The following is a 27,474-nucleotide window of genomic DNA, read 5'->3' as shown; positions in this document are numbered from 1 at the left end:
GTACAGAAAGTAAAGCAATATATATTATCTTGAATCAATCCACGACCTCGTGTATACAAGCCTCGGGCTAGATCACAACTCAAAGTATATATAATATTTTGGAATCAACCTCAACCCTGTATAGCTAACTCCAACATTACTGCATATAGAGTGTCTATGGTTGTTCCGAATATATATATATATATATATATATATATATATATATATATATATATATATATATATATATATATATATATATATATAGATGGGTCGATATGATATGTCAAAACATTGTATTCGTGTCTATGGTATCCCAAGATTACATAATATATTAGAATACATGTATAATACAATATGAATTAGCTAGGATATGATTAATATAGATTTGTTACCAATTTTCACGTAGCTACATCAAGAAAAATTATCCAATCTTGTTTTACCCATAACTTCTTCGTTTTAAATCCGTTTTGAGTGTTTCAAGTTGCTATGGTTTCATATTGAACTTAAGTTTATGAATCTAAACAGAAAAAGTATAAGTTTATAGTCGGAAATACAGGTTAAAAGTCATTTTTGTAAAGGTAGTCATTTCAGTCGAAAGAACGACGTCTAGATGACCATTTTGGAAAACATACTTCCACTTTGAGTTTAACCATGATTTTTGAATATAGTTTCATGTTCATAAGAAAAATCATTTTCCCAGAAGAACAACTTTTAAATCAAAGTTTATCATAGTTTTTAATTAACTAACCCAAAACAGCCCGCGGTGTTACTACGACGGCGTATATCCGGTTTTACGGTGTTTTTCGTGTTTCCAGGTTTTAAATCATTAAGTTATCATATCATATAGATATAGAAAATGTGTTTAGTTGATTTTAAAAGTCAAGTTAGAAGGATTAACTTTATTTGCGAACAAGTTTAGAATTAACTAAACTATGTTCTAGTGATTACAAGTTTAAATCTTCGAATAAGATAGTTTTATATGTATGAATCGAATGATGTTATGAATATCATTACTACCTTAATTTTAGTATGTAAACCTACTGGAAATGAGAAAAATAGATCTAGCTTCAAGGGATCCTTGGATGGCTTGAAAGTTCTTGAAGCAGAATCATGACACGAAAACAAGTTCAAGTAAGATTTCCACTCGAAATAAGATTGTTATATTTATAGAAATTGAATCAAAGTTTGAATATGAGTAATACCTTGTATTAGAAAGATATATTACTGTAAATAAGAAATATTTCTTGAGGTTGGATGATCACTTTACAAGATTGGAAGTAAGCTAGCAAACTTGGAAGTATTCTTGATTTTATGAAACTAGAACTTATAGAATTTATGAAGAACACTTAGAACTTGAAGATAGAACTTGAGAGAGATCAATTAGATGAAGAAAATTGAAGAATGAAAGTGTTTGTAGGTGTTTTTGGTCGTTGGTATATGGATTAGATATAAAGGATGTGTAATTTTGTTTACTTGTAAATAAGTCATGAATGATTACTAATATTTTTGTAATTTTATGGGATATTTCATGCTAGTTGCCAAATGATGGTTCCCACATGTGTTAGGTAACTCACAAGGGCTGCTAAGAGATGATTATTAGAGTGTATATACCAATAGTAAATACATTTAGAAACTGGGTATTGTACGAGTACGAATACGAGTGCATACGAGTAGAATTGTTGATGAAAATGAATGAGGATGTAATTGTAAGTATTTTTGTTAAGTAGAAGTACTTTGATAAGTGTCTTGAAGTCTTTCAAAAGTGTATGAATACATATTAAAACACTACATGTATATACATTTTAACTGAGTCGTTAAGTCATCGTTAGTCGTTACATGTAAGTGTTGTTTTGAAACCTTTAGGTTAACGATCTTGTTAAATGTTGTTAACCCATTGTTTATTATATCTAAAGAGATGTTAAATTATTACATTATCATGATATTATGATGTATTAATATATCTTAATATGATATATATACAATTAAATGTCGTTACAACGATAATCGTTACATATATGCCTCGTTTCGAAATCTTTAAGTTAGTAGTCTTGTTTTTACATATGTAGTTCATTGTTAATATACTTAATGATATGTTTACTTATCATAATACCATGTTAACTATATATATATATATATATATATATATATATATATATATATATATATATATATATATATCCATATATATGACATCATATAGTTTTTACAAGTTTTAACGTTCGTGAATCACAGGTCAACTTGGGTGGTCAATTGTCTATATGAAACCTATTTCAATTAATCAAGTCTTAACAAGTTTGATTGCTTAACATGTTGGAAAAACTTAATCATGTAAATAAAAATTTCATTTAATATATATAAACATGGAAAAGTTCGGGTCACTACATCATAGCATATTAATATGAATTTAACCGAGTAGTATCTACCCTTTTTCAATTCATACATAATAGCTTAGTACGAAAAGATTTATTTTGATCTCAAAATTCATATATATATAGAATATACATATAATTTCTTCAGGGGGAATGAAATACTTCATAACTCGTTGATACAATATACGCATTGTTGATTTGTGATGATGTTGATGATTATGGAATTGGCGGAGCTTGTAGTGCTACAGGTTTTGCCGGTGTTGGTGATACTGATGGTGATGCTGGTGGTATTTCCGGTGGTGCTTGTATAACAAGTCTAGCTTGTAAACCACGCACCATTCTTGTCAGGGTTTCTACTCTTCCTTCTATCATTTCGGTCCACTCATCTGATTTATGGTTAAGGCTGGAATAGATAATCTTTAAGACTTTAGAGATTACATAATCACCACAGAATGTTTCTCCAATGAAGTTATGAATCAATACTTCATCGGTTATTGTTGTTGGTACTCCTTGGTATCTACGGTGCGTATGGCGTTGATGCTCGAGGTATAGATTGTGACGTTGAGGTGTGGGATGTGGATGTTTTTGTTGATGGTGGTAATGGTACTGTTGATGTTGCTGATGGTGGTACTGTTGATGCTGGTGATGCTGGTGGTGCTTGTAACCTTTGCACCATATTCTCCAAAGCCACTACCCGAGTGTGAAGCTCGTTGATTTCTTCTATTACACCAGGATGATTGTCGGTTCGGACGAGCTGATGAATAAGATCTAGAATGTGAGATAGTATATAATCGTGACGAGATACTCTGGAAATGAGAGAGAAAATGGTGTTTCGAACAGGTTCGCCGGTAAGTGCTTCAGGTTCTTCGCCAAGAGGAAAATGTGGTGGATGGAAGGGATCACCTTCTTCTTGTCTCCAATGATTAAGTAGACTGCGAACCCATCCCCAATTCATCCAGAATAGATGATGGCTAATTGGTTGATCCATTCCAGTCACACTGGTTTCGGAGCTCGAGTGAAACTCCATATCGGAATTCGAGGGACTTGAACTAGTAGCGAGTTCCATTTCGTACAATTGAATAAAGGATTTTTTGATATGAAATGATTTCCGGCTATCAGATGGTATTCTAATTACATAGAATATCTACATATATATAGAACAAAAGATTTCGTAGATTACAGAGGAATTTACGGAATATGTCAGGCAAAGTTTACAGTAACAGATACGCTAAGATATGATTTAGCAGATATACTAAGATATGAATTTTGTCTATACACTATCTATGCAATAATTGCAGTAAGACACGTCAAGACTTAAGATGATAAACAGGTAATTTCTGACAAGAAATGATAAGCAAAACTTTTGACATGTAGACATGGCCAAAGTCCAGACTCACTAATGCATCCTAACAACTATCAGTTAGACACACTAATGCAAGACCTGGTTCGCTAAGACCAACGCTCTGATACCAACTGAAACGACTCGTCCATATTACTATAAACGCAGTACGTTATTCATTGGTCCTATAGCGAGGTATTTGACCTCTATATGATACGTTTTAGAAAAATATTGCATTCGTTTCATAAAAAACACACCATTATTATACATAATGCATGTTTTAAACAAGTGGGTGATTATTTAAGAAATAATCTCCATGATATAATACAAGACAAAGGTTTTATTGAATACAACACTTCATTTAAACAAAAGCATGAGACTCCATGCATAGCTTGCTCAGATAATGCAACAGCGGAAGACTTTCTTAAGGACCTGAGAATAAACATGCTTAAACAGTCAACACAAAGGTTGGTGAGATATATAGGTTTAGCATCGATATAAATATAGACCACAAGATTTCATAGTTATAAATATATGTACACTCGAAAGTGTATAAAAGTATTCTATAAGTTGTTGAGCGCTTCGGTAATCATACTTAACCATTAATGTGGCATATTCTCTTTATTATGAAATCTCCCTACACTGTACCAAGTGTAGTAAAAACGAAGTACTATGCAACCGTTTACGATACTAGAGCGACTAGCCCGGTTGGGGTTGTCAAACCCGATAGATCTATCAATAGGATTTGCGTATACATGTTCTTACAACATGTAAATATTAGTTACCAAGCTATTAGGGAAGATATGCAAAGTGGTACAACTCAACGTAGAATATATTTTAAGTACTTGTGTCTATGGCGTAAAATATAAAATGCATGTATTCTCATCCTAAAATATTTGTAGAGTTTAAAAATGGGACTATATACTCACGGTAGTAAAAGTATATTAATAATAAGTTTTCAACTTATTAAAAATATGGCCGTCGTCCTTGGATTCACGAACCTATAACAATAATAACGATTCAGATAATAATACGACATATGAATAAAATAAAGCAAGTTCGTAGAATACTTATATAATAATTTTTAACATTTTATGTTAGTAGTCCATTGTTAGTAGTCCTTTGTTAGTAGTCCAAAATAGTCCGAAAAGTCCAACAGTCCAATAATCGGTATATATATATATATATATATATATATATATATATATATATATATATATATATATATATATATATATATATATATAATCTTAGAATTACCCCCACGACATTTTATATTAGTAGTCCATTGTTAGTAATCCTTTGTTAGTAGTCCAAAATAGTCCGAAAAGTCCAACAGTCCAATAATCGGTATATATATATATATATATATATATATATATATATATATATATATATATATATGTATATAATCTTAGAATTACCCCCACGACGTATTGTATACATATTGTCTTTGCATCAACCCAGAGACGTATTGTATACGTATTGTCTTAGAATTAACTAAGACGTATTGTGTACGTATTGTCTTAGGATTTATCAAAACGTATTGTATACTTATTGTGTTAGGACGTACAAAGAATATTATTATACATATATACAATCACAGAATTAACCAAGATTGTAATATTTTGTTATACTACTGATAACATGTCCAAATATATATAGGATATAGGAAAAGTTAACAAGGATATGGTTAATATAGTTTTTATGATATAAATTTCGTCCATACAACATTAATTTTAACAGATTTTGTTTTGCTCGCCAAATATTCATTACAACTCCGTTTAAAGTGAATCAAATTGCTATGGATTCATTAAGAAGTAAATTTTACAAAACCAATTCGAAAATTTCATCCCAAGTAGTAATTTTTAGAGCTTTACCCTCTTTTTGTGTCGGTGGACAGATTTGGAAAAATCCCGGCATCCCCCAATATATGATTTTTGATAAAATACTTTCACTTTGTCTAAAATCATGAAAAAAAAACTGGAAGTCTTATTTACATATACTAACGTATTTCCAAAGTCTTAGACTCGAACTCAAAGTCTAAGATAGGTTTTTAATTCCCAACCCAAAACAGCCCGCTTTTTACCGAATGGAGATTAAAGGATATATGTTAAGTTTCAAGGTGTTCTTCATATGTACAAGTTATAATTTCTTATATTAACTTAATATAAAATCATAATACATATAAATAAGTGTTATTAGAGTTAAGTTAGAAAGATTAGATTAGTTTTTTAAACAAACTTGGTGTTCACCAAAACAAGTTCTAGTTTTTACAAGTTTTATAAGTATAATAAGATAGCAACTATACAAGGAATTGAACAAGGATTTTGAGAAGTATTTTACCTTGATTATGAAGAGGAAAGTTTCTGAGATTAAAGTATGATATGAGAGCATTCAAGTGTGTGTTTTCATTTTAAGAAAATGTGGAGTAAAAATGAGTTAAAATGGTCCTTATTTATAAGCTTATAATTTTGGCTTTTAGTAAAAATATCTAAGATAAGTTAAATTTTATTAAGTCATGCATAACATATTAAATTGATTAGGTCATGGATGACATATTACACAAATAATTGCAGATTTCTATTGGTATATACCAATAATAAATACTTCTAGAAGCTGTGTATAATACGGGTAAAAATACCGTATGAATGCGAGTAGAATTCTGTGAGGAAATTGAACGGAAATACGAGTATAGCTATCCTTTATATGTATTGGTATATTATAAAGTGTATTCAATACTTGTAAGGATGTATTTACACTCGTAATACATTATATGTAAATACATTTTAACATAAGTTAATTACGTCGTTTAAATAGTAATATATATATTGTTTGAAAACTCTTTAAATTAGTAGTATGAAAATATATATATAATACTTTATTAATATACTTAATGAGATATTTAATTATCATATTTTCAAGTTAAATATATATAAATCCATATATATACACAATAATTAAACAATTAAACAATTAAATCAAGTTATGACGTTCGTGAATCGTTGGAATAAAAGGGTGACCAAAAGCTTGTGTAAAACTCTTTTCGGAGGTTCAAGATTTATTAAAATTCATTGCTTATCAAGTCAGAATTATATAAAGATTAAGTTTAAATTTGGTCAGAAATTTCCGGGTCGTCACATTTAACCAATAGGAGTAGACCCAGCTAACCCAAATAGACTTTTTATGAGCAAGAATTCTCCAAATATGAGTTGTTAGAAGAGCAATGTTCCAATACTTTAATTGACGAATGCCTAAGCCACCCTCTTCTTTCGGAAGGCACACGTCATCCCATTTAACTTTAGCTTTACCTTTTTTCATACTACCTTGACACCAAAGGAACCCCCGCATCAAAACTTCAATTTCTTTGATGATAGCATTTGGCAAAAGGAACACTGATTGGCAATAGATTTGCATTGACGAAAGGACAGAATTAATCAACTGAACTCGACCTGCAAACGATAGAAATTTATTTTGCCAATTATTAATTTTCGTCTTAACCTTTTCAACAAGGACTTTGCAGTCACTATAGAATAAGCGCGATGCAAATAAAGGCACACCCAAGTAGTCAATAGCCAATGAACCCTCCTCAAATGGTAAAAAATCAAGAATCTGTTGCTTAACAAGATGGTTCACATTAGCAAAAAACCCTGAACTCTTCGTCATACTAGGCAAGAGGCCTGACCACAGTTGAAACTCATTCAGCACTGAGTTAATCACTTGGGCCGATTGACTATCTGCATGAGAAAAAAATAAAAAGATCGTCTGCAAAACAGAGATTAATTATCTCTTGCTCTTCACATTTAGGATGATAGCGAAAATCTCCTTCATTGGCATTATGTTTAAGAATCAGAGTAAGAACCTCCATTATGAGAGTAAAAAAGATAAGGGGACATCGGATAACCTTGGCGAAGCCCACATTTACCTTTGAAGTACCCATAAAGCTCACCATTAACATTTATCGAAAAAGAAGCCGTAGTGACACATTTCATAATCCAACGAATCATAGTGGTGTGGAAACCAAATCTACTCAATATAACTTCTAGAAACGGCCATTCGACTGTATCATATGCCTTTTGAATGTCCACTTTAAATGCGCAACTAGGAACACCCGATGACAGATGATAATTACGCATAAGCTCTTGGGTAAGTAGAATATTATCAGAAATACGTCTCCCGGGAACAAAAGCTGATTGATTCTCACTTACTATATCGTCTAGGCTATCTTTAATTCGATTAGTAATGATTTTACTAATACATTTATAAAGAACATTACAACACGAGATCGGACGATAATTTTCATGACCCGTCCTAATCCATCTGAACGAAGTCCATATCGATTATAAATGATTCACAATAGTTGATTACATCGCGAGGTACTTGACCTCTATATGATACATTTTACAAACATTGCATTCGTTTTTAAAAGACAAACTTTCATTACATCGATAGTTGACAGGCATGCATTCCATTTCATAATATGTCAAACTATCAACGACTTAATAATAATCTTGATAAACTCAACGACTCGAATGCAACGTCTTTTGAAATATGTCATGAATGACTCCAAGTAATATCTCTAGAATGAGCTAATGCACAGCGGAAGATTTCTTTCATACCTGAGAATAAACATGCTTTAAAGTGTCAAACAAAAGGTTGGTGAGTTCATTAGTTTATCGTAATCAATCATTTCCATAAATTTAATAGACCACAAGATTTTCATTTCCATTTCTCATAAACATAATCTCATATCAGGCATTTCGCACGGCATAGAGATAAAATAATTCATATGGTGAACGCTTGATAACCGAACTAACAGGATGCATATAGAATATCCCCATCATTCCGGGACTTTCATCGGACATGATAATCGAAATACTAAAGCATTTGTAACCCGAATGGGACATGTCAAGGTCCAAAGATCTATCTTTAAGATTCGCGTCAATTAGGGGCCATTTCCCTAATTCTTAGGCTACCAAGCTAAAAAGGGGCATATTCGATTCGATAATCCAACCATAGAATGTAGTTTCGATTACTTGTGTCTATTTCGTAAAACATTTATAAAAGCAGCGCATGTATTCTCAGTCCCAAAAATATATATTGCAAAAGCATTTAAAAAGGGAGCAAATGAAACTCACTATACTGTATTTCGTAGTAAAAATACATATGACGTCATTGAACAAGTGTAGGGTTGGCCTCGGATTCACGAACCTATATAAGTTGCATATATATTAACACATATCCATTTTAACAACTAAGTTTACCTATACTTTAATAATTTATTAAAATTAGTATCTTTAAATATAATTATTCTTATAATAAATATATAATATATAATTTAATTAAAGTTTTATCCATATAAATGGTAATATATTAGTTAAAAACACATTAGTATGTAATATTAGTTGACTTGTAATATATTTAATATATAGATAACATTTGTTTGTTAAAAATAATAATTATAATAATACTAAAATAATAATGGTAATGATAATAATAAAAATGATAATACTTTTAATAATAATGATAATACTAATAATAAAATGATAAAATGTCATATAGTAATAATAATAATAATAATAATAATGTTAGTAACGATAAATAAAAAGATATAATAATACTTATAATGATAATGAAAACGATAATTTTAATAAAAATACTTTTGTTAATAATAATAATTTCAAAAATGATAATTTTAAGGATAATACTAAAAATAATAAAAATAATAATAATAATAATAATAATAATAATAATAATAATAATAATAATAATAATAATAATAATAATAATAATAATAGTAATAGTAATAGAAATACTACCTCAAAGAAGTAGCCTTAAAAAAAAAAATGCCCAAGTCCGGGTTTGAACCCGCGACGTCCCGCTAACCTGATAACACTTACAACCATCCAACTATCCTTGTATTCACAATCATCGCTAACATAATATTATCATCACCATCATACCCGTTATCATAAATGTTTTATCATCATCATCTTCATTACTTTATGTATATTCATTATCTTTATTATTTTATGTATCATCTAAATCATTAACCTCCTTAAACCATAATCATAATAATCACTAATATCACTAATCATCTCTTTTTCCATCACGATCACCAATCATCATCTAAAACTGTATCATCTTGACATCGTATAATTCGGCCCAACATAGTAACAAAGTCCAGCAGCCCAATAATACATGCTCTCGGTCCAACTGAATGTTAATAGCTCTCGGTCCACACAAAAAAATATAAGACTTCTGGCCCAACCAATTTACTAATCCATTTATTAGTTCATTAGTTTGATAAATCTGATTCATCAACAGCCCATTAACAAGTTTTAAATAAAGTTTTCGATAGATTGGCAGTCTTCATAATTAACTCATTGTGACCCACTGTAATTATCCTCGTTATTTTTATCATCACTATCATACCCTACCAACCCATTAACCAAACCTAAGAATCCTAGATCTTTCTATATATATGCGAGATATTTGGATCAGTTCTTGAATGCTACAATCATCCTTATAATCCACATCATAGAATATCATCATACCTCATCACAATCAATTTTCATCACGATCATCTACTTCTAACTATATATCATCTTTTTCCTAATCTTCCCATCATCTTAGTTTACTTCTATCATTTCATGTATCAATATAATACATCATCATCAAGTCGTTGTCATATTTATGCATTAAAAGCGAATCAAATTTAGCTAGTGGGGATTGTTTATGAAACGGCTGGCTACCACTATAACTTAAATAATCAGATATTTGTCCTACCGAATGTCAATATAACTTTGGTTCTGGTGGTGATATTTTAATAACACTCTAGCACAATTGGGTGCCGATTTAATATGGGTGGAGTTTGGCATCGAATAGTAAAAGAAAAATATAGTAGTAGGTAGGGTCTTGCTTTGAAATCTGTCTTCAAAAGGCCATAAGAAACAGCGAAATAATAATGACAATCTGATGGTGGAGATTTAAATGGGACTTATTGATTATTGGTTTGGAGTAGACTAGGAGAAACAAATAAGGATGCAGCAACAGTTAATTTGATGGTGTTTCATCGAATACGATGGTGATGGTACCCAACTAAAATAGTCGCAGGTTTTTGTGGTGATATGGGTTGTCAAAGGTGGTGATGGGTGGTGATTAAAGTGGTGTTCCGATTGTGATTTGCTACGTTTTAAACAGAAAAACAAAACAGCTGCAGTAGCAGTTTTATGGTGGAGTCAGGGTTCGAGTAAGACAGAAAAAAACACTTACAGCAACTTTATGGGGTTTGTGATGGTGGATTTCAATATGGTGGTTTGTGGGCTATAATCACAGTAAGTAAGCAATAGTGTGACTAGCAGGAGCAGTAAAATAGAAATGAGATAAAAGTAGAAGGTTAGGTGGTGGTCACAATTATGGTTGAAACATAAGTCCATAGCAGGCTTCGTTTTCTTTTCTTTTAACCCGAACAACAGGCAACAGAGAACAATATAATCACGGATTGTGGGTGTTTATGGAGGATGGTTGAAGTGATGGTGATCGAATTAATGGAACAAGGTGGTGAGGTTAGGTGTTAATAAACGTATGAAGTAGAAACAGAGAAAGAAGAATGGTAGTGTTATATGTAAGTGGGTTATGAGTTCATGTATGTACATGAATATATATATATATATATATATATATATATATATATATATATATATATATATATATATATATATATATATATATATATATATAATATCTACTCTGTTGATTAATGCAAGGAATAAGTCAAGAGAACAGTAACCGAATTTAAAAAGGAATATCTCTCTGTAATCTATATAATCTATATGTATGTACCTATATATATATATATATATATATATATATATATATATATATATATATATATATATATATATATAGTTGATGGTTATTGATTGAGTCAAGTACAGTAAGGTTGGTGTTAATTGACGAATTATTTGCAAGTTGCTTTATGCTTTTTATGATCATATATGTAAGGATGTATATTATATGTATATATATAAAGAAAGTTAGATAAGATAAAAGATTGAGATTGTGAAGAGTCAAAAGTTAACATAGTAACACAAATAGAAATCAACAGCCATGAAATTCATTTGTCAAAAGGTTAGTAACAATTTTATTAGGGTATTATTTAGTACTCCGTTGGTAATTAGTGGCGGACAAAAGTATTCGAAAAATTCTCAAATTTTTACAGTAATTATCTTTATTTATTTCAGCCATTATTGTATAAAATTCGGTCCTTAACTATTAAATAAAAGTTACATTAATTATTCACTCCCAACCCCCAAGTAAAATATAAAAAGTTTTAAAATTTGACAAACAACTTCTTAATATATTATTAATAAGCCTAAAATTTATAAAACTCATTTTCGGATCACCGTTTATTTTGAAATCATATAAGTTCGAAATAAACTTCTCTAATATCAATTGGAACATCAAACGAGTATTACAATCATTTAATATTTATTTTTTAATATACTTTTATGTATATATAGATATGTTTTAAATAATAATTATTATAATATCATATTTCTTAACAACAACATTCAATATTTCAAATTATACTTCCAATTGTTATTTATATATATACACACATATCTATTTACAAATAGTTGTTCGTGAATCGTTGAGAACAGTCGAAGGGTAATTGAATACTTGAACAAGGTTAAAAATTTTTGAGACTTCAACATTACAGACTTTGCTTATCGTGTCAGAAACATATAAAGATTAAGTTTAAATTTGGTCGGAAATTTCCGGGTCGTCACAGTACCTACCCGTTAAATAAATTTCGTCCCAAAATTTGAGTGAGATGGTCATAGTTAACAATAAAAATGTTTTCATGACGAATATGAGTTGATAAATAGAGTTTTATCACCATTGAATAATTTGGATAAAACGATTCGATTACTCGAAGCGTACAAGTGAAGCTATCACAAAAGATTGAGATAAGGTAATAGATATTTGTCTTTACTTTTGACGTAGACATGGTTGAATTTAGAAAATAAGGTGCGTCTTTAATATTGACGTTGTCTTGGTTGAATTCCGAAATTCAAGGGATTTAAAGAAAATCTTCGAAATCTAAATAAGATATGATTCTTCAATAAATGAGGAAATTAGGATCTCTTTAATTAAATGCGATGATCTGCCTCGATTGCTCTATCAAGTAATTTCATTATAAAATTACCTCTTTCGTTTTATTATTCTCACCATTCCTATACTTTCTTCCCTAATCCATACATCTAAAAATTGTAATAATGCTTAATCCAGTTCTGATCCTTGTTCTTATTCTGACTATCGTATCTGTCTTTATTCTTTTCCAAATCCCACCGGAGGATTCTATTCACTTTTACTATTACCTTGGGGTAATAGTATTTCTAATTCTCCCGTGTCTTTATCTTGCTATACGTATTGATATACACGGTTTGTAATTTCTGTTTTTATGACCGGCTTTATATTCCTTGTTATGTTTTCGGAGCTCCATGCTCTTGTTTTCTCTTCCCGACTTCAATTCAAGCGAATAATGGTCCAGAACTCGTAGATGTAGAGCTTCGAATGATTATACCGTTCTAAGCACGAAGGAACGTATGCTCACGATTTGATTGGTTAAATTATCAGAATCACTGAGAATGGAACTATCAAGAGTATAATTTCTTGATGCGTTCAGAGATTAAGCAGAATGAAAAAGTTGTGTAACATGGCACATGATAATGGTATGATCTACTGTGAACCATCATCACGTTTCATTAGAAATTCAGCATGACCTACTGTAATATAATCACGTTGGCCGAGCGTCATTATATTATACTAACCCATGCTTCAATTCCCAACACTTCTCCACAATTCATTCATAATTTATACTTAGATTTTACAGGGGTTTCCAATATAATGGAATACAGAAAACACGAAGAGGTAGGTAATTTCGGACAAGAATATTTATGAAAATATCCTCAGAAATATCGAAGATATTTATGATGATATTTTGGAATTTCTAAGTTCGAAGGTTGATGAAGAAAAATTTTCCGCAAGATTTTAACATGACTTCAGAGCAAGATATTCTCTAAAGATTTCATCGGATCCAAAATTACCTGGATTCTTTGAATATAGGGTTTGGTCCTTGTATTTGTCCTTGGTCTCCTTCATGGTTAGCTCAATTCGTTTTTCAGTACCAAATTTTCTATCGAGTGTTCCTAACACTCCATTCTTTTATCATCACTTTTGGCCATTAAGACCATTTACTACATGCTGCTTCGTCAGCATTTTCAAAGTTACCGGATCTGGATCATTGGTTATCAAACCGAGGGGTTTCAAGAGAATTGTGTTTTTAGATGATTAAACGCTGATGGTAATATGGTCGAATATAAAAGGTTCCCCGGTAACAATAAAAGAGCACACGTATATATCAAGGTGTTAATAAGGTTATTTTTCGATCGAAAAGTCGAAGTTGATTTGCTGGAGCTGTGACAAAATTTGCTACTTTGAAAGGAATCACCAAATTATTTTGGGTAATAATAACACTAAAGAAATTAGCACAGATACGTGTTAAACGTTTACTCAGGTTCCGAGTGTTTTCAGGTGCATAACTATATGCATCAATCTTTTCTTCCGTAGATGAAGTAAGGTTGGTTCATCCTCTCGGTTGAGATGTTTTCAAGAATCATGAAAGGTTTGAACGCAGATTGTAATCATCAAGATACAAATGAGAATTAAGATGAAATCAAGTGGCAAACTTGAAGAATTGTTTAGTTTCATATGTTATAAACAATATTTTAATTCATTTTAATTATCCAATGTTGGTAGTCCTCAGTTGATAGTCCACAGTTAGCAATTCAATAATTCATATGTAATTTAATATAATATTCAAATTAATTAATACGTATCGTGACCCGTGTACATGTATCAGACTCGATCACAACTCAAAGTATATATATTATTGTAGAATCAACCTCAACCCTGTATAGCTAACTCCAGCATTACTGCATATAGAGTATCTATGGTTATTCCAAATAATATATATAGATGCGTCGATATGATATGTCAAAACCTTGTGTACGTGTCCCGATTAAAGTGCGTAAAATTAATAACAGAAATTAAATGACGATAAATAAAATTGCGAGAATATAAATTGCGATAAATAAATTGCGATGAATAAAATGTAATCAGTTAGCTAGGAACAGTTAGCTAGGAACATTTAGCGTGGATTCTTAACAAAATTCTTCTCATAGTTAAATTGTTTGTTTCTAATAAAATTTATTTTGTTCAATGTTTTCTTCTTTATGCCACTTGTTGGATTCTGATATGTCAAAATTCAATTATGAAATTGAGTGAAAATAGTTATTCTGCGGTGAACGGATACGTATTTCGGTGGTTGTAAGTAGGATAGTAAATGACTGTTGAATCAGATTCGAAGAATGTACAGTGTAACTTATTAATGTGAAATCTAAATATTTCTCGGGTATTACCTACCCGTTAAAATATTTTCACCATTAATCGTTTGCACAAAAGAATTTTTAATTATAATATTTATGAAAATATACTTACATATATATTCTCTTCAGATGTAATCATGGATTTAATGAGTTAATATGATATTAAACTCATTTGATTTACCATTAGAACGAGAATATATAATCTCTAAAACATTAAAGATTACATAATTGCCATGTCGAACGAAGGTAATTGATGTAGAACGTCATGTAGAACGATGATTATGCTCGAGGTATAGATTGCGATCTTGAGGTGTGGATTGTTGAAACTTTGTTTGTTGATGGTACTGGTGCCGTTGGTGCTGAGGCTGGTGATGTTACTGGTGTTGGTGATACTGTTGGTGCTTGCAAATTGTGTACCGTGCTCTCTAAAGTTAATACTCGAGCTCAGAGTTCTCTAAATTCTTCTACTAGCCCTGGTTGGTTATCAGTGTGAGGTAGAGGTTGGATATCTTCTCTAGTTCCGTTAATGGTAGCCTCAAGAAGAAAAATTCTTGCAAAAAGGGTATAAACGGTGTTGCGAACGGGTTCACCGGTGAGCGGGTCAAGTACTCCAAGGTTAGGTGGTAGATTTGGTTCATGATATGGAGTACCTTCTTCCCTTCTCAATAGGGTGAGTATGTCGCGAACCCACCCCCATTTTCTCCAGTAATCACGGTAGTTGATTGGTTGGTGTGCTCCTGTCACGCTGTCTTCAGAGTCAGAGGAACTTGGTTGATTCGTAGAGGCCATCTTACGCGATCTCAGGAAAGATTTTTGGTATGAAGAGTTTAGTGACAGCAATTGATAGTTGGATGATATTCTCAATGCATAATATGCATAGATATATATATATATATAGTACCAAGATCCCTTAAATTACGGAGGAATTTACGGAAGATATCAGGCAAAATCTACCATAATAGATATGCTAAGATATGAATTTGTCTATACACTATCTATGCAATAAAGGCAGTAGGACGTGTCTAGACTTAGAATGATAAGTAGGTAATTTTCAACACGAAATGATAAGCAAAACTTTTGACATGCAGACACGGTCGAAGTCCAGACCCACTAATGCATCTAAACAACTATCAGTTAGACACACTAATGCAAGACTTGGTACATTAAGACCACCGCTCTGATATCAACTTTCATGACCCATCCTAATCCATCTGAACGAAGTCCATATCGATTATAAACGATTCACAATAGTTGATTACATCGCGAGGTACTTGACCTCTATATGATACATTTTACAAACATTGCATTCGTTTTTAAAAGACAAACTTTCATTACATCGAAAGTTGACTGGCATGCATTCCATTTCATAATATGTCAAACTATCAACGACTTAATAATAATCTTGATAAACTCAACGACTCGAATGCAACGTCTTTTGAAATATGTCATGAATGACTCCAAGTAATATCTCTAGAATGAGCTAATGCACATCGGAAGATTTCTTTCATACCTGAGAATAAACATGCTTTAAAGTGTCAACCAAAAGGTTGGTGAGTTCATTAGTTTATCGTAATCAATCATTTCCATAAATTTAATACACCACAAGATTTTCATTTCCATTTCTCATAAACATAATCTCATATCAGGCATTTCACACGACATAGATATAAAAATCATTCATATGGTGAACGCTTGATAACCGAACTAACAGGATGCATATAGAATATCCCCATCATTTCGAGACTCTCATCGGACATGATAATCGAAGTACTAAAGCATTCATAACCCGAATGGGACATGTCAAGGTCCATAGATCTATCTTTAGGATTCGCGTCAATTAGGGGCTATTTCCCTAATTCTTAGGCTACCAAGCTAAAAAGGGGCATATTCGATTCGATAATCCAACCATAGAATGTAGTTTCGATTACTTGTGTCTATTTCGTAAAACATTTATAAAAGCAGCGCATGTATTGTCAGTCCCAAAAATATATATTACAAAAGCATTTAAAAAGGGAGCAAATGAAACTCATTATACTGTATTTCGTAGTAAAAATACATATGACGTCATTGAACAAGTGTAGGGTTGGCCTCGGATTCACGAACCTATATAAGTTGCATATATATTAACACATATCCCATTTAAACAACTAAGTTTACCTATACTTTAATAATTTATTAAAATTAGTATCTTTAAATATAATTATACTTATAATAAATATATAATATATAATTTAATTAAAGTTTTATCAATATAAATGGTAATATATTAGTTAAAAACACATTAGTATGTAATATTAGTTGACTTGTAATATATTTTATATATAGATAACATTTGTTTGTTAAAAATAATAATTATAATAATACTAAAATAATAATCGTAATGATAATAATAAAAATGATAATACTTTTAATAATAATGATAATACTAATAATAAAATGATAAAATGTCATATGTTAATAATGATAATAATACTAAAAGTGATTATAATAGTAATAATAATAATAATGTTAGTAACGATAAATAAAAAAATATAATGATACTTATAATGATAATGAAAACGATAATTTTAATAAAAATAATTTTGTTAATAATAATAATTTTAAAAAAGATAATTTTAAGGATAATACTAATAATAATAATAATAATAATAATAATAATAATAATAATAATAATAATAATAATAATAATAATAATAATAATAATAATAATAATAATAATAATAGTAATAGAAATACTACCTCAAAGAAGTAGCCTTTAAAAAAATGCCCAAGTTCGGGTTTGAACCCGCGACGTCCCGCTAACCTGATAACACTTACAACCATCCAACTATCCTTGTATTCACAATCATCGCTAACATAATATTATCATCACCATCATACCCGTTATCATAAATGTTTTATCATCATCATCTTCATTACTTTATGTATCTTCATTATCTTTATTATTTTATGTATCATCTAAATCATTAACCTCCTTAAACCATAATCATAATAATCACTAATATCACTAATCATCTCTTTTTCCATCACGATCACCAATCATCATCTAAAACTGTATCATCTTGACATCGTATAATTCGGCCCAATATAGTAACAAAGTCCAGCAGCCCAACAATACATGCTCTCGGTCCAACTGAATGTTAATAGCTCTCGGTCCACAAAAAAAAATATAAGACTTCTGGCCCAACCAATTTACTAATCCATTTATTAGTTCATTAGTTTGATAAATCTGATTCATCAACAGCCCATTAACAAGTTTTAAATAAAGTTTTCGATAGATTGGCAGTCTTCATAATTAACTCATTGTGACCCACTGTAATTATCCTCGTTATTTTTATCATCACTATCATACCCTACCAACCCATTAACCAAACCTAAGAATCCTAGATCTTTCTGTATATATGCGAGATATTTGGATCAGTTCTTGAACGCTACAATCATCCTTATAATCCACATCATAGAATATCATCATACCTCATCACAATCAATTTTCATCACGATCATCTACTTCTAACTATATATCATCTTTTTCCTAATCTTCCCATCATCTTAGTTTACTTCTATCATTTCATGTATCAATATAATACATCATCATCAAGTCATTGTCATATTTATGCATTAAAAGCGAATCAAATTTAGCTAGTGGGGATTGTTTATGAAACGGCTGGCTACCACTATAACTTAAATAATCGGATATTTGTCCTACCGAATGTCAATATAACTTTGGTTCTGGTGGTGATATTTTAATAACACTCTAGCACAATTGGGTGCCGATTTAATATGGGTGGAGTTTGGCATCGAATAGTAAAAGAAAAATATAGTAGTAGGTAGGGTCTTGCTATGAAATCTGTCTTCAAAAGGCTATAAGAAACAGCGAAATAATAATGATAATCTGATGGTGGAGATTTAAATGGGACTTATTGATTATTGGTTTGGAGTAGACTAGGAGCAACAAATAAGGATGCAGCAACAGTTAATTTGATGGTGTTTCATCGCATACGATGGTGATGGTACCCAACTGAAATAGTCGCAGGTTTTTGTAGTGATATGGGTTGTCAAAGGTGATGATGGGTGGTGATTAAAGTGGTGTTCAGATGGTGATTTGCTACGTTTTAAACAGAAAAACAAAACAGCTGCAGTAGCAGTTTTATGGTGGAGTTAGGGTTCGAGTAAGACAGAAAAAAACACTTACAGCAACTTTACGGGGTTTGTGATGGTGGATTTTAATATGGTGGTTTATGGGCTGTAATCACAGTAAGTAAGCAACGGTGTGACTTGCAGGAGCAGTAAAATAGAAATGAGATAAAAGTAGAAGTTTAGGTGGTGGTCACAATTGTGGTTGAACAACAGGCAACAGAGAACAATATAATCACGGATTGTGGGTGTTTATGGAGGATGGTTGAAGTGATGGTGATCGAATTAATGGAACAAGGTGGTGAGGTTAGGTGTTGATAAACGTATGAAGTAGAAACAGAGAAAGAAGAATGGTAGTGTTATATGCAAGTGGGTTATGAGTTCATGTATGTACATATATATATATATATATATATACATATATATATATATATATATATATATATATATATATATATATATATATATATATATATATATATATATATATATAATATTTACTCTGTTGATTAATGCAAGGAATAAGTCAAGAGAACAGTAACCGAATTTAAAAAGGAATATGTCTCTGTAATCTATATAATCTATATGTATGTACCTATATCCATATATATATATATATATATATATATATATATATATATATATATATATATATATATATATATATATATATATATATATGTTGGTGGTTATTGATTGAGTCAAGTACAGTAAGGTTGGTGTTAATTGATGAATTATTTGCAAGTTGATTTATGCTTTTTGTGATCATATATGTAAGGATGTATATTATATGTATATATATAAAGAAAGTTAGATAAGATAAAATATTGAGATTGTGAAGAGTCAAAAGTTAACATAGTAACACAAATAGAAATCAGCAGCCATTGATTATTTTGTTCCTTTCCACCAGAAGCAAGAGCTTATAATCAAATAGAGATTGTAAAGTGTATGTAAGCTCATAAGCTCTTGTAAGCTCATAGTCAAAAGTCTTCTAATTTTGTTGTAAACAAGAGCTTATGAGCTTACATACACTTTACAAGTAAAATCTAAGTTTCATAACGTATGGTTTCATTAAAGTAAAGATTCAAGTGTTATAACCTAGGATCTAACTTAAGAACTTTAGATCTAGACTTTTGGGTCTAGGATCTTCAAGATCTAACTAAGAACTATGTTCTACAACTTAAGATCTTGTCTACTTAGTTTACTTTCAAGTTTGTAGTTCAATATTACTTTTAGAGTTCATGTATGTGTCGGATCTAAGATCTTGATGTAACTTTGGTTCATCAAACTACTTGCAACACTTAAATGAGTTGTGCTACATGTCTTAGACTTACACAAGTGTTATGATGGTCAAACCTTGGTTAAGATGATGCAAACACATCAACGAGTTGTACACTTGAAGCTATATGCATCAAGGATGAGAACCGTGATGAGCATCGAGCACCAAGAACCCACTGGAACACTAAATCTACTGTTTTCTGGAACTTATCAGACCACCTGGGCTACTATAAAGTTAATTTTCAGTTATCTCTGTTCGAGTAAATAATTTTTCGTTTAAGACTCGTCTTAATCCGAGTTACATTTTAGGATCTATGGCCCTCCGAACGTCACTATGTCCTTTTAACGTTGTGCTGAAAATTCTGACCTACTCGCACTTAGACCGTCGCCACGGTCAAACGAAGACGAGTTTGGTTCTGGAATTTTTACAGCAACTAAAGGACTCATATACGGAGCCATGTCCACTGGTCTCACCTCATTTCAGTAGGTATAGAGGCCGTGGTGACTGATCGAAGTCAGCCTTTGTTTTAAACTCTTTTCTTGAATGAAACTTACTTTACACTTTTTGGTTGATGATGAATGATGATGATACTTAAGATCTAATTTACATACTTATAAACTTTTTGGGACGATTTACTGACTTAGTAACTTTTGACTTAGGTTGAGGACTTTTCAGACCAACAAACTACTTGCTTACTTTTCCCGTGTCAACTTAACTACTACTTAACCACTGTGAGTTATAGCATCCCTTTTTACTTTAACTATTTTGGAAACTGAGAATACATGCGCATTTTACGTTTTACATACTAGGCACTAGTACTAAAACTTTATATATGTGTGGGTTATACAACGGCATAAACTTTCCCCTTAGCTCGGTAACGTTTAGTCATCGGTCTTTGAACCGGTGAACGCGAATCTTAGATATGGATCCATAGGGTTTGACTTCCCCACTCGGGATAGTAGCGCTAGCATTTAACGGGTGTTTAATACTTTGTAAATATACGCACTAGCCAAGTGTACTTTTAGGGGGTGATAAACGTTAAGTTAGTTACTAAGTGCCCACAGTTAAACATATACTTTTCATACTGTTTTGAAACGCTGTTGAAGCACTGAAATCTCGTGGCCTACTTTACATTACTGTTATACTTAAACTATAGCTCACCAACCTTTGTGTTGACGTTTTTAAGCATGTTTTTCTCAGGTGCTTAAGGTTGCTTGCTTCCGCTGTTGTACTAGTCTTGCTAATTAGCCACCCGCTACCTTATTAGAGATGTTACCGCATGAAACATTTTATCTTGCATTCAAACTCTATTACTTTTGAACAACGATTTGTAACGACCTAAAGGTCATGTACTATTATTATTTGCTTCTGTTCATAGAAGCATACTTTTGGTTGTAAAACATTTGACGTTGGTTATGACGTCACCTTTTATCATGAATGCAAACTTGTTTTGAAAACGCATATAGTGTTTGACCTTGTAATGATCCTGTTGTTGATGGTCCGTACATGTTGATTTAGTACGTGGCGTCACATTTGGTATCAGAGCGTTAGTTGTAGGGAATTAGGTTGCATTAGTGAGTTTGGACCGACCCGAGTAGGATTCACAAATAGGACTAATCTACAACTTGCTAGTTTACTTGTTTCCGCGAAACTTGCTGCATGCTGCTGCTTACTTTTACTGCTATATGTCGTATGCTACTACATGATTTCACTACTGCATGCTATTATCTGTTTTCGATTGCATGATACTTGTCGTTATTGCCATGCTACATACTGCTATACATGATCTAGAATGTCTTAGTTACTTTAACTAATACGTGCTTGCTTTATGACTTGCTGACATGGAAAAAGTTATTTTTCCTTGTTCAGATGTCGGATATTCCACCTGTTATCATTTTAAAGAGTAGTTCAGACTCTTCCACCACCTCGCCTGACGTCGTTGCCGATCCTCAGATCCCGTCGTCGACACCCTCCAGTGACTCCGACGCTTCATCCTCCGGAGCTAGTAGCCATGCACCCGACCCAGTGATTACCTCAGACGAAGCCGAGGACCTACAGGAGATTCCAGCTCCACTTGTCCCAGGACCCTCGGAGCCACAGCACTATTCCGGTGGTGCTGTGATTTCCGCGGAACTTGGGGAAGGTTCAGTCCGTAATGAGCATAACCATTGGTGCCGACGCCTTCCTGATGGACATCTCATGCCGATCGGACCCGGCAGATACCGACAGATGATGGCCGCCCGAGGAGAGCCACCCGTGCAGCCACCCCTAGCCGATCTAGACGACCCATCATCCGCCGATTCTTCATCCGATGACTCATCCTCAGACGACTCCAGTGACGAGGATTCAGATGAGGACCCTGATGATGCACCTGTACAGCCACCCTCCACCCCGCTGAAGAAACGGTACTGTTTCGATGGTACCATCATTCTAGGGATTAATGGAGGTCAACCATTCGTTGACGCTCATGGTCGGCGTCGTAAGGTTACCGCCCGAAAGCGGCTTGTGCCGTACCCTGCTGATCCTTTTGTGCGTAAGCCTTACCGCTTTGCAGCCTCTACTTCTGGATCCGGACCATCTGCACCACCGGCACCACCTGCACCATCAGCACCGCCTACCCCACCATCTACCACTATTGAGGAACTGACAAGGGAGGTGGAGATCCTCCGTGCTCGGGTAGCTGAACTCGAGGACCAGATGTCCCACGTAATGGACATCCTACATGATCATATACATACATATGTATATGTATATTTTTAATGCGGAAAGGAATTTAAAGGCAAAAGCACAAGACATTGAAACCGCGGTAAAGCCCAAATGAACGCGGTAGGATTACGCAGAATATTAAAGAGTGCGAAGGATTCTCGCAATGTTTGTGCGGAATGCCTAAGTGCCCGCACATCTTACTTCCGCGTAACTCCTGAACCTATAAATAGGGAGCTTGACCTCTCATTTTAGGTTGTTGATTCTGGAAGAATTGCCCTAGCCATATTGATCTCTATCGTGACTTTGCCCGAGACTTGATCATTGTTTGGTTAAGGTAATTTGCGAAGACCGGGACATGGTTATTGATCGTTTAGCACTTAACGAAATATGACAATAAGGTCCCAAAACCATAATCGACATCCATTATACCCCCTCATTGCACTCAATCCTTGATTAACCGTAATAGGGTAATCTAGGATTGATCAATTGGCGCCATCCGTGGGACATGAATAGAATTGGAATGCGAAGTTTGCGTTCATTACAATCGAGCTATTAAACTCATTTTCTAATTCTAATCGTGTTATTTTCTTCATTATGTTGCAGGATAATGCAATTCGTGTAACAATAGTTGTGAATAAAGCGAAATGACTAAGCGACAAAAGCTTTTGGCTACTAAGAAAGTTGTAAATATGAATTTGAAGGTGCATAGAGCATGCGAAACCTGTTTAAACAAATGTTTGTCAAAAGAACTGAAAAAAGTGCAAGATACGAGAATAGTAAGCACAATACACAAGAAAAAAGGATTCAAAAAGCGAAAAGCAGTAGAAGTGTTTGAAAAATGGCAATTCGCGCCTATTACATTTCCATTTGCGCAAAATCGCGAAATGAATGACATGCCATTAGTCATAATGTGTAAAATCGCAAATACGGGGATTACAATTATGAAAATACATGTTGATACTGGTAGTAGTATAGATTTGATATACGAGCAATGCTTTCATCAGTTACCAGAATGTATCAAAGCAGATCTAAAGCCAACCGCGATATCCTTATCTGGTTTCGCGGGTGAATCCGCTTGGCCCATGGGGCAATTATCATTAGAAATTGAATTGTGCGACGAAATAGAGGTGAAGTTGACAAGGAAAACGCAGTTATATTTCTATGTTATACGCACTGCCTCTCGTTATAGCATGTTATTGGGAAGATCTGCGTTGCGAAAGCTTGGAATAGTGCCATCTACAATACACGAAATGGTTAAATTCACTACTTGCAAAGGTGTGGCAACAATAAATTATATGACTATGCCACCAATTTGTGCGGCTATAAGCACGCAAGACACAATTGTTGCGCATAAAATTGAAGAAGATAATATGGTCATTGTGAATCCTAAGTATGTTGATCAAAAAATTAAAATTGGCGCTGAATTAAATGCGGAAATACGAAGGAAGATTGTGCAATTGCTTGTTGCGTATATGGATGTATTTGCTTGGAGTGAGCAAGATATGACTGGGGTTCCACGTAATGTTGCAGAACATAGATTAAATGCTAATCCGGCGTTAAAGCCTATTGTGCAAAAGCGCAGAGGAATGGCTCCAAATCGCATGAAGTGGTTATCTGCGGAAGTTGCTAAATTAGTTAATGCAGGAATATTGCGCGAAGTAAAATATCAAACATGGGTTGCGAACCCTGTTTTAGTGAAAAAACCTGATGGTTCGTGGAGGATGTGTTAAACTTCAAAGACATAAACAAAGCTTGTCCAAAAGATAACTATCCACTTCCTGAAATTGATCTTAAGGTGGAATCTTTGCACGCCTATCCTTACAAGTGTTTTTTAGATGCTGCAAAAGGATACCATCAGATACCAATGACGTTGGAAGATGAAGATAAAACCACGTTCCATACTGGAAAAGGTATTTATTGTTATATTAAAATGCCTTTTGGCCTTAAAAATGCGGGAGCAACTTATCAGCGATTAATTGATAAAGCGTTTGAAGGACAGATAGGCCGTAATCTGGAGGCTTATGTTGATGATCTTGTTGTTAAAAGCAAAGCGCAAGAAAATATTTTGGTTGATATGAAAGAAACATTTGAAAGTTTGCGAAAAATCAACATGAAATTGAATCCGTCTAAATGCAGTTTCGGGGAAAGGGAAGGCAAGTTTCTAGGATATTATGTCACTGAGCAGGGCATACAAGCAAATCCTAAGAAAATTGTTGCAATCAAAAACATGACCGCGCCTAAAACCGTTAAAGAAGTGCAAAGTTTAACTGGAAAAATCACGGCTTTAACCAGATTTCTTTCAAAGGTCGCGGAAAGACAGTTGCCTTTCTTTCGCACTCTTAAAGGTTGTTTGAAGCAGAAGAACTTTGTATGGACTGAAGAAGCAGATAAGGCATTTCAAGAGATGAAGCAATTACTTGCTACATTGCCTACATTGATCGCGCCTGTTGATGGCGAAATATTGTACCTTTATATATCAGTTGCGAATGAAGCATTTGGCTCAGTACTTGTTGCGGAAAGGAACAAGATCCAAAAGCCAGTTTATTTCGTTAGCAAGGCGCTTGCAGGAAGTGAAATAAATTATGCGCCGATTGAAAAATTTATTTACGCGTTAGTTTTGACGTCAAGAAGGTTGTGCAGATACTTTCAAGGTCATCCAATACATGTCTTAACTGATTTGCCGGTTAAGAATGTTTTGAGCACACCTGCGATATCTGGAAGACTTGCCAAATGGGCGATTGAGCTTGGAGCATTTGAAATATCGTATCTACCGCGTACATCCGTAAAAGGTCAAGTTTTGGCTGATTACCTTGCAGAAATGACGGGTGACTTGGAGGTAATCCATGAGAGAGCACAATTAAAGCCACCTCAGCACGAAATCTGAGATTTATATACAGATGGTGCATCGTGTATTGAAGGAGCAGGCGCGGGATTAGTGTTGTCCAAACTAAATGGAGAAGAACATACATACGCGCTACGCTTTAATTTTGAAGTAACAAACAATGAGGTTGAATACGAAGTGTTGCTTGCAGGATTAAATATGGCGCATAAGATGAATATTTCACAGTTGCGCGCATATGTTGATTCGCAGCTGGTGGCAAACCAATTCAATGGCTCTTTTGAAGCCCATGAGTTGTCTATGCAGAAGTATTTAAAACTTGTGCAGGATTCCGCGAAGAAATTTGAATTCTTTGAGTTATCACAAGTATCGAGAAGTCAAAATAAAAAGGCGGACGTATTGAGCAAACTCGCTGCATTGGCATTTTCGCACTTTCAAAAGCAGGTCTGGGTAGAAGAACTTCCCAATAAATCCATAGATGGAAGTTTATTTGTTGAGCCTATCGAAGAGGTTGCACCAAATTGGATGGATCCTATTGTCAATTATCTGCGAAATGATGCATTGCCAGAAGATAAAAAGGAACCTCGTTTGGTGCGCGAAAGATCACCTATGTATGTGATACAAAATAATGTGTTATACCGCAAATCGTATTTGGGACCATTAATGCGGTGTGTAGGGCCCACAGAAGCAGCAACGATTGTTGAGGAAGTGCATAGTGGATCGTGTGCTCTTCATTCAGGTTATAAAACGATTTTCGCGAAGATAATGCGAATGGGTTACTTTTGGCCTACCCTATATCGTGATGTTGCGCAAACAGTAAAAAGGTGTAAAAGTTGTCAACGGCACGCACCGCAGAATCGCAAACCAAGGCATGACATGATTCTAATTGATTCACCATGGCCATTTTATAAATGGGCCATTGATATTGTTGGACCCTTTCCACCAGGTGCAGGGAATGTAAAGTTCCTGATTGTAGCCATTGATTATTTCACTAAATGGGTAGAGGCAAAGGCTTTACGCACAATCACTGGCGTGCAAGTGCGGAATTTTGTATGGGAATACATTGTGTGCAGATTTGGTATTCCGCGGGAGCTTGTAAGTGATAATAGAGCACAGATTGCAAAGGATCCGTTTTTAAGTTGGTGTACGAAGTTGAATATAATTCAAAAATTTACATCAGTGGCACATCCGCAGGCAAATGGGTTGTGCGAAGTCACTAATCGTGATATTGTTAGTGGTATTAAAAAGCGTTTGAATGAAAAGCGGAATGGGTGGGTTGATGAACTTTCAAATGTACTATGGGCTCATCGCACTACTTTCAAGAAAAGTACAGGCGAAACACCTTTTAGCCTAGTATATGGTTCAGAAGC

At 33.3% G+C, this 27,474-nt stretch overlaps 1 protein-coding gene across 1 annotated transcript; it reads left to right on the top strand.

Annotated features, from left to right (window-relative positions):
• The first annotated feature begins 23,909 nt into the window (after positions 1-23,909).
• LOC139889133 (uncharacterized) lies at positions 23,910-24,995 on the top strand. The gene has a single exon (XM_071872099.1). The coding sequence runs from the start codon at positions 23,910-23,912 to the stop codon at positions 24,993-24,995; it is 1,086 nt and encodes a 361-aa protein (XP_071728200.1).
• Positions 24,996-27,474: the final 2,479 nt, after the last annotated feature.

This window comes from Rutidosis leptorrhynchoides, chromosome 2 (genome assembly GCF_046630445.1).
Source record: "Rutidosis leptorrhynchoides isolate AG116_Rl617_1_P2 chromosome 2, CSIRO_AGI_Rlap_v1, whole genome shotgun sequence".
NCBI lineage: Eukaryota > Viridiplantae > Streptophyta > Magnoliopsida > Asterales > Asteraceae > Rutidosis > Rutidosis leptorrhynchoides.
Note: the sequence above shows the minus strand (reverse complement) of the source record. Positions and strands in the feature narration are given on the sequence as shown.

Excerpts from the sequence above, each read along its gene's own strand:
- LOC139889133 (XM_071872099.1), top strand. The coding sequence starts at position 23,910 with ATGACTAAGCGACAAAAGCTTTTGGCTACTAAGAAAGTTGTAAATATG.